This window comes from Mastomys coucha, unplaced genomic scaffold (assembly GCF_008632895.1).
Source record: "Mastomys coucha isolate ucsf_1 unplaced genomic scaffold, UCSF_Mcou_1 pScaffold21, whole genome shotgun sequence".
In the NCBI taxonomy this organism is placed as follows: Eukaryota; Metazoa; Chordata; class Mammalia; order Rodentia; family Muridae; genus Mastomys; species Mastomys coucha.
In genome coordinates this window covers 171,839,991-171,863,359 of record NW_022196904.1, presented here as the reverse complement: position 1 = coordinate 171,863,359, position 23,369 = coordinate 171,839,991, and the positions used below count along the sequence as shown (strand labels likewise).

Sequence of the window (23,369 nt, the reverse complement as noted above, 5' to 3'; positions counted from 1 at the left end):
TCCAAGTAGAAAATTTTTCATGTGTCTAGAATAATCAAAGAAGATTTCATTGTTCAGTCAGCTGAGCCGTGGAGAAACATAGTCATATCAAAAGAAAACTTCAGGAACGGACATTTATAGCTGACCTGGCAGTTTGGAAGGCAGGTTGGCTAGAATTACTTCTTTGGGTTCCACTAAAATATCTCTGAGCCCTGCTTTTCAAAAAAACAAAAACAACACAGGTCACATATTTTGTCCCAAGGAGCATATTCTGGACAGAATGGCTTGAATTTTCTCATGAAATTTCAGAGAGCTGAGAGAGCCCCAGAAGTGGGCTTGGAGACTAGAAGACAAGTTTTGTAGTAGGAAGGACGTCCGGGCTGAGCCTTGAAGGTGGGGCAAAGGAAGCTGAATCAGAACCAGTCTCCCTGGACAGGACACAAGGAACACCAAGGGGTGAAACGGAATGTGAGCCCAGAGAAGCCAAGAGCTAGAGACTGTCTGAGCCTCTGCTGTTGCTGGGGGTTCCTGACCTTACTTACAGGCACCAGGAAGCCATCTGTGATGTCAACCAGGGATAACGTGATTAAGTTTGCTTTTTATTTTTAAATGTAAATGTTTTTTATTTATTCATACATTAGTACTGTATTTATATAATTTCTACTGTTTTTTTTTTAAGCAGGGTCTCTCTACATAGCTCTGGCTGTCCTAGAACTCACTATGTAGACCAGATTGGCCTCAGACTCAGAGAACCACCTGCTTCCGCTTCCCCAGTGCTTAGATCAAAGGCATGCACCACCAGGCACAGCCATTTCTACTTAGAAAGGAGGTTTGTGGCTGGAGTGGTGGCTTGGTGGTTATTAGCACTGACTGTTCTTCTAGAGAACCCTGGTTACACTGTGGCACCAACACAGTGGCTAAAAACCACCTCCAACACCACATGAGTTTCAGAGGATCTGATACCCTTTTCTGACCTTGGGCATTGCATGCATGTGGTTCACAGATATAATCTGCAGACAAAATACTGATACACATACAACTTTTTAAAAAAGTTTTAAAGAGGATCTTTGACTTTTATTGACATTCAAATTTACATTTTGGAAAATGCAAACATGAAGAGTTATCTTTGAACCCAGGTGGAATCTTATGAAGCACACATCATATATCTTGGCCCAGTTGTCACTTAAAGGCAGCAAAGCCACGGGGTCAGAGTAAAATGCTCAGTTGGGACCTATACAGCTTTTCTAAGGGATAATGTTCGTGTCTGTGTGTAATGAGGGAATGGCAGGCAGGGGCACGGCAGTCTGCCTAGCCTAACGTTCTAGGGATAACGTGTGTAATGAGGGAACAGCAGGGGCATGGCAGTTTGCCTAGCCTAACGTTCTAGGGATAACGTGTATATGAGGGAACGGCAGAAGCACGGCAGTCTGCCTAGCCTACTTGTGTAATGCTCTCCAAGGAAATGGCAGCGAACGCTTGCTTACCTCTTACCTCCCTTGTAAACTTCAGAACACGTCAATTTTCCAAACCTGCCAACATGCCAACAACATGCCAACATGCAGCCAGTGTTGGATGCCTTAAAATGTGGCTAGTCCCACACAACAGGTTTTGGAAACTTAGGATTTTGAAAACAGGTGTGGACACTTTTTACATTGGTTGCTTATTGAAATGAGAATTTTCTGAATTCAGTCTCTTTTTAAGCTCTGCTTGTTTCCCACTATGGAGTACACTACCTGTTTCCCACAGGGATCTTGGCTAACAAAACATTAAAATGAAATGTACTTTTGAGACTTCTGTTTGTATCACATGTGACATTTCTTACTCATTTATTTAGATGGACTGAAACTTTTCTCTCTCATACACATCCATGTGCATACACAAAGCCTAGTTCTATAGTTTCATTTTTATATGCAAATGAAACCATTTCTGCTGGCTAAGGTTGCCCTTGTAGGTTCGTAGGAAAAAACATCACCAACATTTGAATGAACAAGGTTAGCAGAAGCAGATTCAGAGTCCTAAATGAAAGTCTACAGATGAATAATAATTAACTATAACCAATGGTCAACCCAACACTGAAATGTTAGTGGTGACTCATTTTGTTTGACCTGCTCCACCCAGAGGACCCAAAGATGACCCCTGGACTAACCTTCTGTCTAATGGAATTGAGATTAGGTCGTACCTAATTGTCTCCATTGAGTTGGATATTTTGTTTGGTTGGTTAAAAACTTGGGTAACAAGATACAACTGTAATTAAAAATATTTTTGTTCTCCAAAGGAAACTTATAACTTTGAATTCCAATAAATTGGCAGCAGTGGTGGTGGAAGGGTGTTTTAAAAAGGAAAAAAAATGGCCAGGTGTGCTGGTGCATGCCTTTATCCTAGCACATGGGAGGCAAATGGATCTCTGTGATTTTGAGGCCAGCCTGGTCTACAGAGTGAGTTCCAGGACAGCCACAGCTACACAGAGAAACCCTGCCTTGAAAAAAAAAAAAAAAAAAAAAAAACAACAAAAACAAGAGAAAAAGAAAAAGAAAAGGAGTAAGGAAAAGAAACTCTCATCTGCCACATCTGGAGGCAGATGTGGGTTTGAGCACAGCTCTACCGCGGGCGATGGGAGCAGTCAGAACCACCTTCTTCAGACTGCTGTGAGAACAGAAGACATGATGCACCTAAGCACAGCGCATGACCACAGATGCTCAGTCAGTGGCAGGTACAACCACCGAGCCAGCACGTCCAACTGTGAATAGCAGAAGAGATACGTCAAAAGGAAAAATGACTTGACTACCCAAGAGATTCAGGATGCTTGGCTTTTAGCTTGCAGGAGATTTTCCTAAGTAGTCAGTCCCCAGATCAGAGATGGATAGGCAGCTTGAGTTAGGGCAAGAATACAATAGTGCTCAGTCCTGCCAATCAGTTACTTCTTTTGGCAATACTCATAGGAAAGATACAAGATCTCTTTAGGTTTCCATAATAAAAGTCCATAGCCACTTATTCATTACCCACAAAACACTCAATGAGATAAGGAAATAAGGCATGTGTTTGCATAACACATGAGGAGGAGCAGCAACACCAAACAAAGTCTGGGGATGTGGTATGGCTTTCAAACCCAGTGAGCTATCTCTGTGTTGCAGAGTCTGGTCATCAATGGAAAGGTTTACGGTTTGAGAAAAACAATGTCTGGTCTTGTCCCCTGCCAACATAGAATGTTATATAAATAGTGGTCCAGAGAATGGAGAGGCTAACAACCTCCTACCTCAGAGGTCAAGAGTGGAGGGCTCCAGGTTGGTTCCCAGCACACACACCTGACAGCTCACACCTGGTCGCCTAAAACTTCAGCTCCGAAGGACAGATGCCCTCTTTTGGCCACCATGTTCCCTGTACTCATGTACATAGACCCACACATACACACATAACTGAAAGCCAAATTGTCAAAATAGCGATTATTGTAACTTTATAAATGTACTAAATTCCATTCAGTGGTACTGAGCTGAATGTAAATGTGTCAAAATCTATATTATATGTGTTTTAACATTAAAAAAAAACCCACAAAACTCTAAAAGATGATTAGAGGATCTATTTCCCCAGTCCTTGGTGGTAACTGTAGCTTTCTTCCTACTTGTGTATACTACTGTCACATGCCATCCCCTGAATGCCTGTGTGCATCTGCTTTTCAAAAATCTCTGGCCTTTGGGTTCTACTCGGTAGCATTTTGGCACCACACAGGAACATACAATATGTTTGTTTCCATTCTTATTTTCAGTAGGTGGTGGGTCACATTAGCTGCACAAGCACATAAGCTCCTTGGCAAAGAAAGACTCTTTGGCTTTTAGCACATATTTATCTACTTTAGAAAATTCACCTAACCAAAGGGTTGGCTTTAGCACATATTTATCTACTTTAGAAAATTCACCTAACCAAAGGGCAGGCTTGGAATGGGTTTGTGTCTCTTCTCTCCAAAGGCACTGCATGGCGGCTTTATTAGGAGATGTGGGGCAGGGGTGTCCCAAAGCTACAGCTGAGACAGTTTCCGAGTTTCGCCTTTCAGCCAGCTCAGCTTGAGCAGTGTGGCACTCAGGACTTTTGGTTCTTTGAGACAAAGTTGATATTGTTCTTTTATGAAGCACAGATCACGAGAGAGAGAGTTGTGATCCCAAGCACAGAGGACAAAGGAGAAAGAGGGTAACTGGAAAAGACAAGAGAGTGTCACCAGGAAGTCCTTGAGGAAGAGGGTGTTGAGTGTCCCCAAGAAAAGGCCTCAGGAAGCCTCGGAGGTTTCACGTTGGCCTAGACTGTCCCAGGGAAGCCGGGCAGGGTGACTCAGGCCTCCCCTGCAGGGAGGAACCTGCTCCCTGGGCAGAGTTTTCTCTCTCCAGCCAGCACATTTCAGCTCTCCTGCTATACCGCCTCTTTCCAGAAATATGAAGGCTTGCTATAGATGAACAGGCCTGTGATGGCCACCGCAACCAAGACCAGGGAGAAGAGAACCATGAGGCTGATGTAGGTGGAGTGAGGGAGAGGCGGGGACAACGGCTGCTCAGCTGGGATCATGTTGGTCAGGTTCAGCATGTAGCCCAAAGTCCACCCTGCGTTGCTCTCTTTGATCTGTAAACAGAAGGGAAAAATCTTGTTGTTTGAGGTCCAAAATGATGATTTGCAGTATTCATGTAACCCCACCCACATAAAACTGAGTAACCAATAAGAAGAGAACACCTTATATAGTTCACACACAATAGATTAACTTTATATGCTACACTGGGAATGATGTGGGGGTGGGGGAATCAAAGCAAATGATTAAAAGAGAGGTTGGAGCCTCACCATTAGAGGCTAGAGTGTCAGAAAGTTTAGTGATTGGCTGTCCAGTTCACCCGGCTGGGAGCACTTAATTCAAAAGACCGCAGGAGGTCAGGTTTCTTTCTATTACATGAGTTGAGGAGCTGAGTGAAAGGTGACAGGAAGTAGGTAAAAAGCTGAAGGAATAATGGTTGTCTCTAGTCTTTTACATCCTTCCCAGGCCAGAGAAGCCACATAGAACCTGGGCTTCATGACAGAAAACGTGGGGAAATAATTCCAGCAAGCCACCTTTATAAGGTCGGAAGGTTATGGACCTTTCTGAGAAAGGATCCTTATTAAATTATAAAGCAGCCTCTGATCCTCTTACCTTTAGAAAAATAACTTCCAGTCACTCAGAACTTACAGGAATATGGGTGGTATTTGAATAACAATTTTGGAAAGGTTTTATTACAACAGCTGTTCATGATGACCTAGATGATGTGTTAGAACGGCGGGTCGCATCAGAACATACCACATACTAGGCCCAAGCAGTTCCACGTGTAAGAGGTTTAATTGAGAGGGAGAGAGGGGGTAGTGGTGTGGAAAGAGAGGAGGGGGAGAGAGAGAAAGATGGAGGAATATATATATATATATATATATATATATATATATATATACACACACATACATACATATACACACATATATATATACATACATACATACATACACACACACACACACACACACACACACACATATATATATATATATATATATATGGGTTGTGACATATGGCCACAGGTAAAGGTGGGAGGTGAGCCCAATGGATTCTGGGAATATGGTGGCTGCTGCCCTGGCAACAGGTCTGTGGACCCGTCTATGCATCACCACAGGCTTTGGATGTCCTGATGCTAACACTAGAGAAGTCAGCAAACACAGACAAGCCTAAAGAAACTTTGCAGACAGGGCCACTCAGGACTTCTGGTGTCCTTTCTTTGTGACAGAAACTCTGCACACAGTGCCACTCAGGACTTCTGGTGTCCTTTCTTTGTGACACTTCCTTCCAGTCCTCTATGAACATGTCGATGTTGTTTTTATAAAACAAATAAGTATTACATTGTATCTGGATAATTCACTTAGGAATACTTGGTGAACATTACTCCCTTAATATATTTCTGGATCATCACTAAAATATTTCTACCTTCTTTTAAAACACATGCCAGTATAGACTACCTTTTGGCCATTTTAACCAATTATTTGATATCTGAGGAATGGAATGATGGGACAAAGTGATGTGTATGCTTTTACGGCTTTCAGCACATAACATGCCAACTTATAATACTCCTTTCTTCCAAACCCTGACCCTTACTGATAATAATATACAAAACGGACTCGATGTGAGATGGAAACCTTGAAGTTTCCAGATTTAGGGGAGTCATTATCTGGATGTAAAGACAACAGATCACTCAGCAGCATTTATGCCAAGAATATAAATCAAGGCTACCCTGCATCTCAACCAAATCTAAAAGAGACCCTTCTAACAAAAGGAATAGACTGCCAGAGCGGAAGGGAGCCTGGGATGTTAAAATAAGGAAAAGGTTCCTTTAAGTGAGCAAGATCTGCAGGGAAGTCAGTAGTAACAGGAGAGTGTGCACAGAACTGCTACAGTCCAGATGCTATGCTTTGGTTTGTCTGAGATCGCTGTGTTTTAAAAGCTGGTAAACCTATTTTAGGCATTAGCAGGTTCCAGGCTAGAAACAGGAAGAACACCATATTTTTTTTTTTCCCCAGCAAGCAGGGGTCTTATAGCTGCTCGCTTCTTTACTCCTGGATGCCTGCAGGTGGCACTGTGGCAGAGCACAGCGGGGAGGTTATTTTCTAGGTCTCACTCTAGGCCAGGTTGCCAAGCAACAGCCCCAGCAGCAAGGCTGATAAGAGACCAAGTTCTTCATTTCCTGGATCACAAAGGAGGCCTTTTGGGGGATTCTGAAGCCAGGACAGTGGCTAATGAAGTACTAAATGAATGAACTGACCCTTTTGAGGACCAGTACAGTTCTATGTGCAGAACGGTGAAACTGTGAGTCCCCATCATTAGAGACAGTTTACAGCTGCTTGCTCTTCCCAGAAGGGCTTGACATGAATGCCAGCCAGTGGGATGGTGGAGCAGGCATCAAGCCAAATCAAAGCTAATCAGGTGGACTCCCACCTTTTCTAAGTTCAAAACTGCCTTGTTACCAACTTCCACACCCACAAGAGATTCCCAACTTACCTTGCCCATAAAATGAATCTGGTCCCAGGAATTGCCTGTGAAGTTATAGCCTTGCAGAAGGAGAGAAAGGATGTAGGTGCCCGAGAAGCAGTACTCACTCAGGTACTTCTCCTTTACTTTAGGATGAGATCTTTTTACCTAAAAGAAAAATGAAGGAAATATCAAACCTTTACAGAGGGCCACTCTCTGGCTTCTTCTCACTCTAGAACCAGTGAAGAGACAAGGCAGTCCCCACCTCACATGGGTCTGAGGATGTTCGAGGCTCCCTAGGAAGCTTTTCTTCCTAGGGGCTCTCTGTGAGAACAGTTGGTGTGCTAGGGGAAAGGACGTTCCTTTGGTCTAGAAGTTTCAGAAACAGTCAGCTTCAGCATCTTACTCCATCCCTTACTCAACACTCGTGTTAGCTGATGACAAGTGTGAGAGCGTCGTCTGAGGGAAGTCCGTGGGTCTCTGTTCAAGCAGTCTCTCACATGCCATTCACAGAGTTTTTAGTCAGAGCTTCTATAGGCATCTTAAGGAGATAATGTCCAGCAAAATCTTGTCTCTAAGGTTAGCTCAGAGGACAGCATCAGCATCCCCTGGGAAGGCTCCAATCTTCTCCCCAGGATTACTGACTCAGAATCTGCATTCTCACTTCATTCTGTCTCTGTGTCTGTTTCTCCCCCAACCCCTCTCACACCATCTATGATCATCAAGAAAGCTGGCACTTCCCCCTCCTTCCCTCCTGTCCTCTCTGCCTGGTTTTGGTAGGTATTAGTGTAATGCTTAACCTGCAGAGTCAGTTTGGAGGGATCACTTCCTGCTTGTTGTGAGGAGCACCTGCTGCTGGTTCTTCCTTAAAGTTTAATAGAAATTCATAACCCTTTCCTTGCAATTCAAATCAGTAATACATTACAAAAATCATATACCATAATCAAGTTTGGTTTCATTCTAAAGATGTGAGAATGGTTCACCATATGGAAATCAATGAATGTGATGTAGCATATAAATAAAATCAAACACAAGAAAACACCAGATAGTCATCTCAACAGATATACAAAAACTCTCTGATAGAATCTAGCAGTCCATTCCCTCTGAATGCCCTGAAGAGCCCTGCAGGAATAGAAAGAACACACAACACACACACACACACACACACACACACACACACACACACACACAAAGCCGGGTGGTGGTGGTGCACGCCTTTAATCCCAGCCCTTGGAAGGCAGAGGCAGGTGGATTTCTGAGTTCGAGGCCAGCCTGGTCTACAGAGTGAGCTCCAGGACAGCCAGGGCTACACAGAGAAACCCTGTCTTGAAAAATCAAAACAACAAAAAAAGAGAACACACGAAGGCTGCCCACCACAAAGCAACAGCCACCATGGTATACAGAGAAAAACTGGCAGCATTTCCTCTGTCCACTCTCTCCACTGGTCATCAGTGCAGCACGCAGGTTCTGAGAAAAGTGACAACCAGAGAAGGAAATGAAGGGAAATAACTCAAACTGTTCTATCACAGACACGTCCATCATGCATTATTCTTTTGATCTAATACTCACCAGAAACTACCAGAAAACACTTCCATGTTACAATTTAGTCAAAGTAGTAGGATACAAAAATAAACACACAAAAAAAGTCAGTGCTGGAGAGATGTGTCAGCAGTTAAGAGCACCGACTGCTCTTCCAGAGGTTCTGAGTTCAACTCCAGGCAACCAAATGGTGGCTCACAACCATCTGTAATGAGATCTGACGCCCCCTTCTGGTGTGTCTGAAGACAGCTACAGTGTACTCATACACATAAAATAAATAATTCTTTCAAAAAATGACCTTACAGACAAAAGAACTCAAGAAAATAATCCCCACTCACAGTGGCCTCAAATTGGCCTAGGAATAAACCTGATCAAAGCAGAGCAAAAACCACAATAAACTGAAGAGGACACTGAATAGGAAGCCCCCCAGCCACATGGAGCAGCGTAATTCAGCTGTCAATGGATCCCTGACATGCTGTTGGCAGAGAAGAAATCAGTGTTGTCATGATGAGAAAACAGTACAAAGGTTCCTCAAAATGCATCAAATAGCTGTGCATGACCCAGCAATTCACTAGCGTAGGAATATCTGAAGGAAATAAAATTAATTTCAGAGAGATTCCTGTAGTCTTATTTATTGTAGCACTATCCAGAACAGTACAGATAGGGAATTGACCTATATTCAGAGAAAATGAGGCTATATATAAAATAAAATGCTAGTTAGCCCTACACACAACACACATGCACACATACACACACACACATGTATGCAAACAATGACATCTTCCCTTTTGTACAATACAGGTGAACCTGGAGATTATTTTGTTAAGTCAAAGAAACCAAATACAAAAAGGCAAACACTGAATGATCTTTCTCATATGGAATAGTAAAAGGTTAACCATTCACAAAGAAACTCATCATTATATAATTAATAGAGACTTAAAAAGATTTCATAGCATGGAGACAAGGAACAGTGGTTATTGGAAAACAGGAAAGCAATGGTACAAGGAACAGTACAGGTACAAGGTCAGTTAGGAGGCGAAAGGTCATTGCCACACAGGAATAAGCTCTGTTGTTCTCTTGCATGACAGGCTTACTGTAACTAGCAATAACAAAATACAGATTTAAAAAGGTTGTTGAATGCTCTCTCCACAAATAAACGATACATGATTAAGGTGAAAATTATGACCATTATTCTGATAAATGTGCATGGTGCAAATATAGCATTGAAATATCATATTATGTACCATACCATAACAATATATCCATTAAGAATAAAATAAAACAATAGGAAAACCACCTTTTAAAAATAAAGGGGCTTTTGGGATGATCTTTTTTTATCCTGCATAAAGGATAGATGTATCTGCTTCTTTTTTCTTTCTTTTAACTGTAAAGGCCATGGCAGTTAGCCCAAATCCATGACAACAGAACCGAAGAGGCAATGGCTGAGTTAGAAAGAAGCGAGTAACCCCATGTGAGCAGCTGCTTGTTGCAAAACTGTGAGAAATGTAAGTGAGAAATGTGGGATGTTGCTTAAGCCATTGCATCATCAAGGAATGGTGATAAAGGCATTTCTAGGCCCACTCTCTGGCCTCCTCTAACACACTGGCTGGACCCTTGTCAAACCAGCGTAAGGTCATGTGCAGACTCACATCCTCCATGACACTGAGGATATAGCACCAATTTCACAGCTGTGGTTTCTGGTCACTTACCTCCTCCCAAGGTTTTGAGCAAAAATTTTTTGTTATCTCAGTCATTTTCTCCTGAGAGGAGACGCTGTCGTTTGCCGTCTTCTTAAAAAAATCCATCACAAAGTAGAAAGCAGAAAATGCCTGTGGGAGCAGAGGACGGAGTTTCAGGCTATGTCCAACACGCAGGGACATGGGCTCAAAGCCTCCCAGAGCTCAGCTCTGGCTCTAGAAATAAGAGAACCCTCTACACACACTCCCACGCTGCCCCTCTACACACAATCCCACGCTGCCCCTCTACACACACTCCCATGCTGCCCCTCTACACACACTCCCACGCTGCCCCTCTACACACACTCTCACGCTGCTCCTCTACACACACTCTCACGCTGCTCCTCTACACACACTCTCACGCTGCTCCTCTACACACACTCCCATGCTGCCCCTCTACACACACTCCCATGCTGCCCCTCTACACACACTCCCACGCTGCCCCTCTACACACACTCCCACGCTGCCCCTCTACACACACTCCCATGCTGCCCCTCTACACACACTCCCACATTGCCCCTCTACACACACTCCCACGCTGCCCCTCTACACACTCCCATGCTGCCCCTCTACACACACTCCCACGCTCCCCCTCTACACACACTCCCATGCTGCAGATAAGCTGTCCACTCCAATTTCAGCTAAAAGTAAACCCAGAGGAAGTTTCTTTAAAGATACACAATGTAAATATTTTTATATAGAACTCATATCTAACTTAGCAAAAACAAGTAACTATGTGCATTAGTCCATTTGTATGACTCATAGTCCATTTGTATGATTAAGCTTTTTCAACCCTGATTTCTCTAGCCCACGCGGTCTAAACAGCGTCTGGTAATATAGCAGACATTCTGCTTTCATCGGCTTTCTAAGAAAACAATGAAGAAAGCCAACACCAAATTTATCTATAAACTAATAAAAAGGTGTGGCCAAAGTATACTGAGGAGATGTTGACATTGTTTAGATGACGCCGTGGTAGCACATTTGTGGAGGCAGAAACAGGCTCCACACTTGGGATCAGGAACCTGCCCCCAAACTGACCACTCAGCTGCTCCCTTCCCTGATTCTGTAGTGTTCTGTCTTGTTCATCTGTTCCAACTTACTTGTCTGCTTAACAAACTCTAGGATTTAGCTTGACTCTGCCCTGGCAAGAAGCTTTATAGAGTTGGGGTGGTGTCCGGACCGGGGTCACTATTCTCAGCATTTGAGTCTGAATCTACCTTCCAAACTTGTATGTGGACTCGGCCCCTGGTTCCTGTGGGAGTGTCCACTGCTAGACACTGTCCCTGCTTAGTCAGGCTCCTGTTTGGACTTTAGTTTCTATTTTCCATTACATTTTGCTGTGGAATTAAGGTTCACAAACTGAGGTCACAGATCCACCATGGGGATTGTCAAATAAATTTTATGCGGACTTTTCAGTTTACTTCTTGATGTCCATTTTTCTGATAGGAAGATCTTAGCTTTCCTCAACTTCTCCAGAATTTTGTGGTCCCCTGGACTGTGGACAAGACTGGACTGTTGAAGACGTTATGCTAAATGAAAGAAGTCAGTCACAAAGTACAAATAGCATCTGATTCTGCTAAGATGGTGGCACCTGGGATGGCCTGGGCAGGGGGTGGAGGTGGGGGTGGGGACGTTATCATAGGAATAAAGAAAGGGAGAGGGACCAGGGTCTCAGCATTCCCCTCAAGAACTCCCACCCTATGACCCTTGGAGAGTGTTCAACATGACAGCACCAAAATCCAATCTCAGATCTCAGAGAGTTTCAGACTGTATAACATTTTGGATTTTGAAGACATTTTGTCACTTGCTATCATGACACGATTAACACCATGTATCCAACACGGATGTGTTAATAGTGTAGCACTAACAGTCAAGGGAAACTTAAATGGTACAGCATCAGTGATAAATGAATCACTATAGTCCACACTGTTCAACATTAACACCTGTATGACCCCTTGAGTTGCTTTACGGTGAGGCTCAGGTGTTGCAAACCTCTGGTTGACATGCCACATTACACTTCTTTTCTTCCCACAAATAATTCGTCTTTCTAGTGCAGTTATACTACAGTTTTAAAGACAAAGCTATCTCTTACGGTTTCTGCATATGTCCACTGTATGCTATATGCATAACATGTAAACTATGTTCTATTTAACTGTCAAGGTCATTGGCAAGGCTTCTAGTCAACAGCAATAGATTATTACTAGTAGCTAGGCAATAGCAAGAGCAGAGAATAGACTTCAGAGGCACCTGAGTGTCTGTCATTACTACCACCATGAGCTCCATGAGGCAAAGACCCAACAGCCACCATCGCCCTCCACACCAGCATGAAGGGTGTTCTGACACACATTGCTTCACAGCTGTGATGGTGGCAGCCTCTGAGCAGAAATGGTCATTATGGAAGACTTGGTGACAGTAAATGGTGTCAAGTAAGAAATGGATGTGACTTCATAAGCAGAGGTGACTGACACCAAGGGGGATGTGTTTGTACCCCAGATACCACCAAAGATAACAACCCCAGTGAGCAACTTGTCAGTGTTCAGACAGACAGACAGATGGACAGATGGACAGACAGACAGACAGTGGGGCTCTATGTTTCCAGAGGAGAAGAGAACACACAGTCACAGCTGTGACAGGCTGGGTTGCACAGAGTGAACATGCAGCCATTAACAACCACATAACAGGCCTCCTCCACACTGATCCCAGAACTGCAGGGATGAGCAAGGGAGACATCCATCGGGGACGTGCTCCTGGAGGACAGGTCCCACAGTGAGAGCTAGCCCTGCAGAAAGAGTCCTACCCTCCTGTGTGGAATAGGCATGAGTGTTGACAGTCTGTCTGGTGTAGAGGGCAGTGGAGGAGCCCAGTGCAGCAGACTCTTGTATGGGGTACACGGTTATAGATCATTACTCTGCAAGAGCCTTCCTGCCAGAAGCAAGCAGAATGGGCAGCTTCTGAGAAAGAAGAGAAATCCAAATGAGTCCTGAAGCCAGCAAGCCCCCTCCGGGTTAGGATCGCCTCAACTACTAACACAGGTGCCCAGAAAACTCAGACCCACATGACGACAAAGAGACAAAAGCAGCTGATCCAACAGCTGAGAGTCCATGTATCCTACAGCTGGGCATGGGTAACAGCTGAGAAGCAGTCAGTCTATACCAGCCAGGCATCCAACCACGGAAGGTGAGCATGGAGCCTCCGCAGTAAGAAGCAAGGGGAGATTGAAACAGATCTCAGGTGTTGGATTTCACCCCTCAGCCAGGTAATGAGTTTTTCCTTAGCTAGGCAGCATGGGGCTTTGGGCATTTTCCCTAAGGATGCCTCTGTTTGCTAATAACAAATGTGTTTTTGTAATGTAAGCCTAGATTTTTTCATTGTACCTTTAAAGATTTTAGATTGTTTCATGTCTGGTCATGTTGCGATTCTTTGAGAACTTCGTGTTTAATTTGTAATAAATGTTTCCAAACCTGATTTCTTTCAAAGGAAGAAGAAAAGAAGACAACGTGGAGAGGAAGAAGAGGAGGAAGAATGGGACAGCTGGCGGCACACATCTATCATCCCAGCTAACTATATGGGAGTTTGGAGGCCGAAGGCTGCAAGTTCAAGGTCAACCTGGACAACTTAACAAATTCCTGATTCAAAATTTAAAAACACCTGTTAATAAATTTTAAGTAAATTTTAAATAGTTGTATGTGGGTTTTTCATCAAGTTTTTTGTTGGCCAGCAGAGCACACACACATATGTAAAGCATTTTAAATGAGCTTAAATTATACTTCTTCTCTAGCTCTGCTCTTTCTTGTTTATGTTAGTTGTACAATGTGTTCTTCAGAAATGATTTCTAAATTACCTCATAAATAATTCTCAACAGATGTTCTCTCTCTTTCCTGTTGGTGTTTCTAGTTGCCTTTGACACTGGATTCAATCTAGATGCCAAGGGCACAACAGAGCCAGACTGGAGGACACAGGCTGATTTTTACTCCTGCATTTACAAAACGACCATAGAGCATCAGGGCTGACTGCAATCGTAGCAAAGCTTCCCTCTGCATAATCTCTGACCTCACAGCTTCAGGAATGTCAGGAGTCCACTTAGGTTTATCCTTCTTAGCTCGCTACAGTGAAAAAGCCCTTAGCTGTCTGCAGCAACTTTATCCATAGCTTCCCTACTGTGTGCCCTATTCCTTTCTCTTCAAAAGGTTTCATTCAAATCAGGGAAGGACCCTGGTCCCTGAAAGCCCCATGGCAGGAAACTAGTACCAGCTCAGCCACACGGTACTCAGCCATGTGGCGCTGAAGCCAGGTTCTGGTTTGGGATTGATGCCAACAGTTGACCAACGACTCGGCAGCCACTGATGCTGCCATACTCAGCAGTCACTGATGCTGCTATACTCCCTCCAAGAGCCTGTGGAGGTTGGAAAGCTATCTCTCGCCACAAAGCATGCCTTGGTCCATGGCTCGCCTTACTGCCTCTCAGAGGCCAAGAGTACTGAGAGCACCTACAGTTCACAGCACAGGAGTTCAGTCAGGTCTGATAATAACAGACCCTGTCCTCTCCCTCTCTGGGGCTTTTATGTGACATTAGGTTGGGCAAACAGACCATGCAAATGAACAGACAAACACCTCCCATTCTCGGCTCCAGGGGCAGAACTAAATCTCCTCTCATCTGTTCTTTTTCCTGAAAAGGGAGAAAGGAAGACAAAGGCCCTGACTCTTTGATTGGCACTGTGGACAACCAACGCATGCATCTATAACCAGGGCTTTGTAACTGGCACTTGCTGGATGGTAGGTAACTCTTACAATATACCTCTTAACTGTTATAACAGTAGTGCTTAGTCTCAGGAAACAAACAGGCAGTCTGAATATTCAATTAATAGATCAAGGGGCATCTTTCCTCTTTATCTTATTCTGGACAGATTAGGAAAAGAAGGAATTAGGAGTCAGAACTCAGTGACCACGCAGCCCTCCAAACGGTAATGAAATGGATGCTCATTTAAGTCCTCCCTTAGTGGTTCCCAACCTTCTGCTTCCCAGCTGTTTCTTAGAGAAGCCCCTCAGCAGAGCTAGCCTTCTTCTTCCTTGTTTATGGAACTCTCGCTCTATCCAGGTAGACGAACCAAGCAGTAATTAGCCTAAGCCAAACATGTTACTCATTCCTCTTTATCAGACAACTTTGGGATACGCATTTCACCATGGTCTGGCTGACAGGCTCTAAAAAGGTGCCTGTTGGCTCTGGTTCGTGAGGGAGATGCGTGAAGAGAAGCCTCTCACCGTTATTCTCTTTCCTACCTTGACTTGGCTGGGGAAGACACAGTGCTTGGAGCAGCAGTCACACTTTGCACCATGAAAAAGTCAAGAAGATAATGGAGAAGGTGATCCGAAACATTGACATCATTAGGCCAAGTAACAAACGCCCAGTTGTAGCCAGACATTACTGTGTGTAGGTTTATGCTATTTAAATACTTTATCGGCATGTCTTGTGCAATTCCTAACACCAAATACATCTCACCATTTCACAAACTTACCCCAAAACTCCCATGGAGAGGTGGCAAGAAGACACCATTGAAGGCGCACTGGGAGTAAGGGCAGTGGCTGTTGTCGAAGAGCTTAAGGATGCTCTGGTGGCACTGTTCATAGTCTCCAGTGCCCTGAACTTGAAACTGATCAAAAGGTAGCTTCTTTTCAAATCTTTTGGTGCAGGGAGTCCCATAGAGTTCGCTTACATTCACAACCTTCTTATATCCTGGGTTAAAGCATGGGTCCTTAAGAATGCCACCACTTGAAACCTGAATGGAAGAAGCACTTGAATGTTAATTGATCATACTTAGTATGGTGCCACCATGTCCCTGTCCTGCCTTCACTGCCCTTGAGGATGTGCTTTTAAAACCTGAACCCAGAAATGCCATGAGCTGGGAATGTCTCTGGCCTCTCAGTGCTAAGCACACAGTAGTTATATAAGCAAGAATCTCCAGAAGACTTTAGCCTAGGTGTACCTGTGTCTGCATGCTCTCCCCTTTCTTCCTCCCCAGCCAGACTGGGCACTCCAGGGGAGTGGAAAGATGCCTTAGGTCTTAAAGGAGAGGCTGCCGTAGATAAAAGATGTGTGGACTTTGGCATCCAGGGTATCTCTCAGCTACACCTGCTTCTAGATAGCAGCAATCTTGATGATGCTTTTAAGAACAAGAGAGTTGGGGCTGGAGAGATGGCTCAGTGGTTAAGAGCACTGACTGCTCTTCCGAAGGTCCTGAGTTCAAATCCCAGCAACCACATGGTGGCTCACAACCATCCATAATGAGATCTGATGCTCTCTTCTCAGGTGTCTGAAGACAGCTACAGTGTACTTACATATAATAAATAAATAAATCTTTAAAAAAAAAAAAAAAGAACAAGAGAGTTCATGGGAAAGAGAGAAGTGACTGTCCTTCCCTCGAGAAGGGACAGCTGGTTGTGACAACTTCCCTCTGTGTTCATTTGCCAGGGAGTGTCTGGTAATCTAATCACGTCAAGCATTTATTCTTGCATTCAAAATGCAGAAAGCATCTGGGGGCAATAAAACATTGATTGACAAATTCTGTGTTTTCCCCACCCCAGAGTGGCTTTTTTCCTCTCTGATTACAAAAATGGTGTAGACAAACTTACAAATGGTCATTCCTCCCCCCGCCCCCCAAACAATACTCTAGCATGTAACTTGCATTATCATCACTGCTGGGGCCAGAAATTAATTCCCAAGAAAAGATCTGAGTGGTGTCCTTGGAGATAGTACTACAGTAAACAAACATGGGAGTGGATGTCTGGGTGGACCGACCGACTCACAGGGGTCCACCAGATGTAGCTTGGTGTCCCGCCTAAGAAGGCTTGGGGAGTGCAATGGCCAGCTTTGGAGCAGTCGCTGAATTACAAAGGGGAAATAACAGGATGTGGGGGCTGAGGACCAGATGTGAGGACAACACAACTGAATTCAGTTGCACTTGCCTGAATGTCCTTGGCCAGTTTCTGCCAGAGAGCCTGATCCTTTCCATAGCACAGGAAGCTGTGTGTGTACACAGTGTAGTCCTCGCCATAGAGACGGAATTGCAGAGAGTTTTCTGGGGACTCTATGGTGCTGTTTAGGGGCACGAAGGTGATCTGTGTAGAGGCTCCACCAAGATCCAGAGCACCAAACGTTTCCTGTTTCTGGCTGTCTGAGATGAAGCTTAGCCAACTCTGCTCCTGAAAGAAAGGACAGTGCTACAAGTCTCTGGACAGCCTACTTCCCAAGATGGAGAACCAGGGTAGAGAGTTGGGCAACGCCTACTGTGAGTCCCCAAATCAGTAACAAATCAACAACCAGCAAGAGGGCTTTGAAGACACAGCTCAGAGAACAGCAGAGTGGAGCCAAGAACAAGAACAAATCCCCACTCAGGTGCCGGCTAAGTGACCTGGGCAGAAAAGATTCTATTTTTAGGCATCATTATGGGGGCTCTACTACTGTGGGTGATAATGTGCCCACCTGTGGTTGTTCTGAGGAATGAGTCACGCCATGGGCTAAACACTCTTTACTTAGCAAATATGCTGTCATTTTGCTTTGCTTTAAACCTAGATGTACTATATCGTTCAGGCTAGACTTCAACTTGCAATTCTCCTGCCTCAGTCTCACTCAAGTCTCTGCTCATAAGTTAGTCTTATTTTTAATCAGATTAAAATGCTACCAAATGAAATATATTTGGGAGCTGGAGAGAACTCGGTGGTTAAAAGCACATACTGCTCTTGCAGAGAACTGGAATTTGATTCCTAACATTAGGAGGTTCACAGCTGCATGTAACTCCAGTTCCAGGAGCTCTGACAGCCTCTTCTGACCTCTGAAGACACTCATGTGCAGGCACTCACACAGATGCACACAGATAATTTTTTAAGATAAATTCTTTAAAGTGGATTTTCTTTTCCTTTGTGTCTCCCTGAGATGAAGACATGGCTTTGATATTCTCCAGTAGTGGCACTAAGGTAAATATACCTCTAGCGATGGCTACAAATGTAGGAGTATATTCATCCATTCATTTATCTACCCATCATCATTCGCTTTGCTAAAGACCCAAATATTGCCCAAGACAGTAATGGCACTGACCCTCGAGGAACCACCTTCATGGTGTGAGGTTTACCTGAGTGAATCTGCCCAGCAGATAGTTGATAGTAATCCATCCATAGGCACCTTCCTCTTGTCCAGTGATGATCTTGGCACCCTGGAAGTCAAAGGGGTAGTTCCTAAGGCTCCTTGACACTGCAGCCAGGACCTCATCTGCCGATTGCTCGTTTTCCATTCTATACAAAAGAAGAGGCGATGTTATCTTTTGAGGTTTTTGTTTGTTTGTTGTTTTTTGGCTTTTTGTTTTGGGTTTTGTTTTTGGTTTTTGGTTTTTTGTTTGTTTGAAAACAGGAGGGCCCTGTGCATGGCTCTGTCTCTTCAAGAGCAAGTCCTCCAGTTATTAAGTACTTTAAAAATATCTTTTTAAAGTACCAGTTTGGCTTTGTTCCCTGGCTCAAACACTATTAAAGGTTCTTTTAAATGACAGTGAAGGTAGCTTGGCGTTATCTGGCCATATTGAGAGCTGGGATGTGAGGTTCTAGCCATCACTATGGCCCTTGCTTCTTTACACCTTAGACTCTGAGTAACGTCAATTAGGACTAGAAATGAGTACCAGATGCCCAAGTTCCTCTGAAGCCAGCCTGGGAAAAATCTTCCTCTATCACTCAGATCTTAAGTCTGTTTGAAATTTTGAGACATGAAGGGGGTCTTCAGGGTTATCATATGAAGATGAAATGTAACTATTCCAAGACCCAGTCTGAAACCTAGAGAGGCCCTGAGTGAACTGAAGCACCAGCCGGGGTCTCTCATGCAGACAGCTCCCCTAGCCTTCCTTCCTGCTCCAGTCCACTTCCAGAATCGATAACCGAGTTGCATGCTTACACGGCTTCTCATTTCTCCAACCTTCCTGGCGTGGTCCCCAAGGCACTTTCTGGTCTAGATCCTGCCACATGTAGCCCTGGCTCTGCCTCTTCCCAGCCATATGGCTTCTGGTGAGCAACTTAACAATTCTAAACGGCAGCTTCTTTCTCTGGTTAATTAAAGTCTTGGCTTCATGGTGACCTTCATGATTAAACAATGCGTTTCTTAAGTAGTTAGCACCTCGCTGAGACTCGAGCTTCTATTATTTTACTTCTCCCCACACCCACCTCGTCTCCTTTCTATTTCCCAGTCCTGACTCTGCTCTGGCTTCTTATTTCCCTACCTTTGCGCATCCACTAGAGCGCACACTCTGCTTCACTTGGTACTTTATCCCCAGCACCCTGGGCCATCTGTGGCACATAATAGTGCTAAACGGTATGGAACTGAGGGCACGCTGTGCTTCTGCCAGTGCCACTCTTCTCGTCCCCCTCCCGCCCCTCCTCCACTCATGCAGCCCTGATGTAGCAATCCATCCTGCTCATCTTCCATCCTGAGCAATCCTACAGGTTCCCTCAGCAGTTTTGCATATTCCTCTGTTAATCAACAGATGCCCCGAGACAGAAGTCTAATTTCCTTGAGGGCTGAGTTTTCTTCTCACATATTGTAGACCTGAGAGGGCGCTCATGCTGTACTAGATGAATGGAATTCAGTACGCAACGCACACAGATATTAATGGCGGGACCAACCAAGCTTTGTTAGCTGTAGCTACTTGTCTTGGGACATTGGTGGCTCTTCTTTTACCTTCTTCCTCCTAGACATTGATTGATTCTATCTTCAACCCCGAATTTTGGAGTACACAGCCTTAATTTTTCTCTCTAATACTCCGCCCCCTTTGGCTTCCCCAAGGGAGATAGGCAGGGTCTTTTAGATACTTAAACCTTAGCATTATATAAAATTAATAAAGCGTATTTCCTAGCACAGGATTTGGCGTGTGAGGTAGCGTCAAGTCCCATGATGTCTGGCACCTCAGCACCGCCTCTAACTCCCAGAACGACAGTCTCCACACATGGCTCTACCTAAGCAAGCGCATGCCTGCCGTGGCTCCCAGGTAAACAGGGGTCTGCTGTTGCTTGGAGGTTGGTATCAATTCAGCAGACATTTCCATGCATTCAGCCAGGTATGCGCCTATCTCATCTGTTTTCTGAGCATATTTTGAGATTCCAGGACCTGAGGGAAGATACAGAACATGAAAACCTTTAAAAGAAAAAGTGTGGGGCATGTATCTTGGCCATAATTTTAAAAAAGTGTTTGCTAAGAAACACTTCATGGTATGATATACATCGGGTTCTATTTCTTAGAGGGAAGAGTTGTCTCAGTCAGAAACACCTAGTGAGTGGACGTGGCACCCTTTGGGTGTGTCTGTGAGGCTGTTTGCAGAAGGGATGTGGACTGCAAAGCTCCTGTTACCATGGTTTCCCCACCATGATGGCCTGCTTCCCTTAGAACCAAGAGCCAATACATGCCCTTCTTCCCTTAAGTTTCTCTCTCAAGTTTTTCATTATAGTCCTGAAAAAAAAAGTAGCAAATACATGTATATAGTATTGTATTTTTAAAATCTTGTAATTTTAAAATTTTGCTGGTAGAACCTGGTGTTCATTGATTTGGCCACAGGATGGTGCTATTTCACATCCTCTGACACTAATGCGGCTCTTACAGTGGCCTCTTGAATGATCCTTCCACAGAGTTGTAACTAACGTTAGTTCCTAGAGGCCCAAGGTAAAGATGGCATTTAGCGCAAAAGTACCGTCAAGCTGGCTTTTCCCGAAAAGACAGAACAAGGCATTTACTAGCTTTGTCATAGAGTATGCCCTGAAATTTATGGGGTTTCTTCCTTTGTTCGAATAAACAGAAACAGAATCTGCGGATCCTGAGAGTCTTCTCTGCTCCAATACCCTGCCTCCCTAAGACTGTTATGTCAATTTTCGCGCAAACTAACGGTTGCTATGGAGAGGACTGGAGCCAAAATCCTAAGTTTCCACCTCGCTCAGAGGTGAATTCCAGAGTGCTTCCTACCAAGAATTTGTTCTCAAAGTGATTATTCAAGTGGGCTTTTAAACAGCCTGTGTGTGTAACATAATGAGAAGCCCCGTGCTCTCTTAGCAGCTTACTTCTGATTCAGGAAATCTGTCCTTAGTGTTTCGCTAACTCTGTATTTGCTAACACGCATTCACGAGATGATCCTCAGAAGAGAGACATCTGTGGAACCTTTAAGAGCACTGCCTTGGTGGCAGCAAGGCCTGAGTGCTGGCACACTAGGCTCCGGGAAAAGTGGCTTTCTCTCTCTATCCCTGCCTCGTGCCTTGGCAGATTACAAGAATCAGTGGAAGCTATTAGCCATCAGATTAAAAACCACGTCTCTTCTGGGATCCAGACTACCTGTTTGAAATGAAACAGTGTGTTCTTGGCTCAAAAGGCCAACAGAGACAAAGATCCCAGGCGTGCACGGCAGAGAGCAGACAAAGCAAGCCAGGGGAGCTGAGTGGCCAGCCATCCTCCAGTGTGATGTTAAAAGTGACTTTTGGCTGGGATTGGGAGGTGGGGATTATCAAGTTATCTGCATATAAAGCAGTGTTGCTGTGGCAGCCTGCAGTGCAGTGTGGCTAGGGGCCTGGACCTCCAGCTGGATTCTTGCCATTTACAGGGTACTAGTCATCTAAGCTTTAGCTTCCTTCCCTGGAAAACAAGATTTAAATGACCCCAGCCCTAAAAGTCTGTGATCCTCTCTTCCCTGCCTCTGAAGAGAACACAAGCTTTTGAGATTTTCATCCAACTTGCAGATTGAGCAGAAAATAGAAAATAAGAAGAGTAGTTGGGCATCCCACCAGAAGCACCAGGGAACTTGGGAGTAATGTAAACCCCAGGCTCCCACCCAGACCTATTGACTTGGGAACTCTGTTTGTAGGGGGCCCTATGTCCGTGTTCTAAGAGCCCCCACCCCCACCCCAGGTAGTTCTGGGCCATTTCAAATCTGAGAACCACTGGCTCAGGTGTGGATCTGTCAGCCAGCTCCATCAGTCGCCAACTTAAGTAACTTTAAACAAGTGGCATGAGTTGTCTTATCTTGTTGCCCTCATGTTTAAGACAGGGCGGCTGCTGCTGCTCACCCAACAGGTCATGAGAGTGAAAAATGTGTGCTGAGTTCATGAATACAGGACACATGAAACATTCTGTAAGCATGATACAGGGATACACAGATGTGCCCTATTGACAAAAGCTATTATTGCTCAGCTCTTGTGTGTGTGTGTGTGTGTGTGTGTGTGTGTGTGTGTGTATGTGTGTGTATGTGTGTGTATGTGTGTATGTGTGTATGTGTGTATGTGTGTGTATATGTGTGTATGTGTGTATGTGTATGTGTGTGTGTATGCGTGTGTACTTGTGTTTTGCTGAGAATCTAAGCTAGAACATCATGAATATTAAGCCTGCACAATACCACTGAGTGACACCTTCAGCTTATTTTTAAATTTGCTTATTTTTCAAGGATTGATCTCAATATTATTGTTACTATTGGCAGTAATAAAAACTGATCACAGGGCCTCATGCATGTGAGGCATATGTCAATTGCTGAGCTACATCCATGTCTTGTTTATGACAGAATCTTACTAAGTTGTCCAGGCTAACTGTGAACTCACTCTGTGGTCCAGGCTGGCCCGAAAACTGATGATCCACCTGCCTACCACCCTGTGCTACTAGGCCTGGCTCAATGTCATTTTATAGTAATAATAAAATACCAGGTGCAGTTCTACTGTGTGCCTCGCCTCTCACACCCCCACGCCCCTCACATTCTCCCCCGTCCTGTGCCCCGCCCCCATCTTACCTTTCACTGGGCACTCCTCTAACTGCTGCACCACCCCTGTGTCATTCTCCTTCTCAGCTGGCCACTTGTAGATGTATAGGTTGGTGTGAGACGACCCCGCGTCCAGCACAATCCCATACTGAGGGCGAAGGAAATTTAAAACACTTATCAGCATGACACCACACTTCTCCATATTTAGCTTGCAAAGGAAGCAGACAGAGGCAGAAATTTTCAAACCATAAAGAGAAAGTCCTGTCTGTAAGCTAAGTGCAACATTTGGTGCTAAGAACTAGAGTGGCTGTCCCTGTGCCAAGGATTACCAGTGTATCTCTCTAGGTAAGG

General features: G+C 44.4%; 1 protein-coding gene across 4 annotated transcripts in view; it reads right to left on the bottom strand.

Moving 5' to 3' along the window:
* Positions 1 to 3,801: 3,801 nt before the first annotated feature.
* Entpd1 (ectonucleoside triphosphate diphosphohydrolase 1) overlaps positions 3,802 to 23,369 on the bottom strand; it is a 130,996-nt gene continuing 111,428 nt past the window's right edge. For all 4 annotated transcript variants that reach the window (XM_031390284.1, XM_031390286.1, XM_031390285.1 and 1 more), the window contains 8 exons: positions 23,049 to 23,166; positions 20,251 to 20,401; positions 18,390 to 18,549; positions 17,227 to 17,463; positions 15,780 to 16,040; positions 10,240 to 10,359; positions 7,022 to 7,159; positions 3,802 to 4,581 (listed from right to left, as the gene is read on the bottom strand). In XM_031390284.1, coding sequence (XP_031246144.1) covers positions 4,375 to 4,581; positions 7,022 to 7,159; positions 10,240 to 10,359; positions 15,780 to 16,040; positions 17,227 to 17,463; positions 18,390 to 18,549; positions 20,251 to 20,401; positions 23,049 to 23,166 — 1,392 coding nt within the window. In that variant the 3' untranslated portion in view covers positions 3,802 to 4,374. The remainder of the gene's footprint in view (positions 4,582 to 7,021; positions 7,160 to 10,239; positions 10,360 to 15,779; positions 16,041 to 17,226; positions 17,464 to 18,389; positions 18,550 to 20,250; positions 20,402 to 23,048; positions 23,167 to 23,369) is intronic.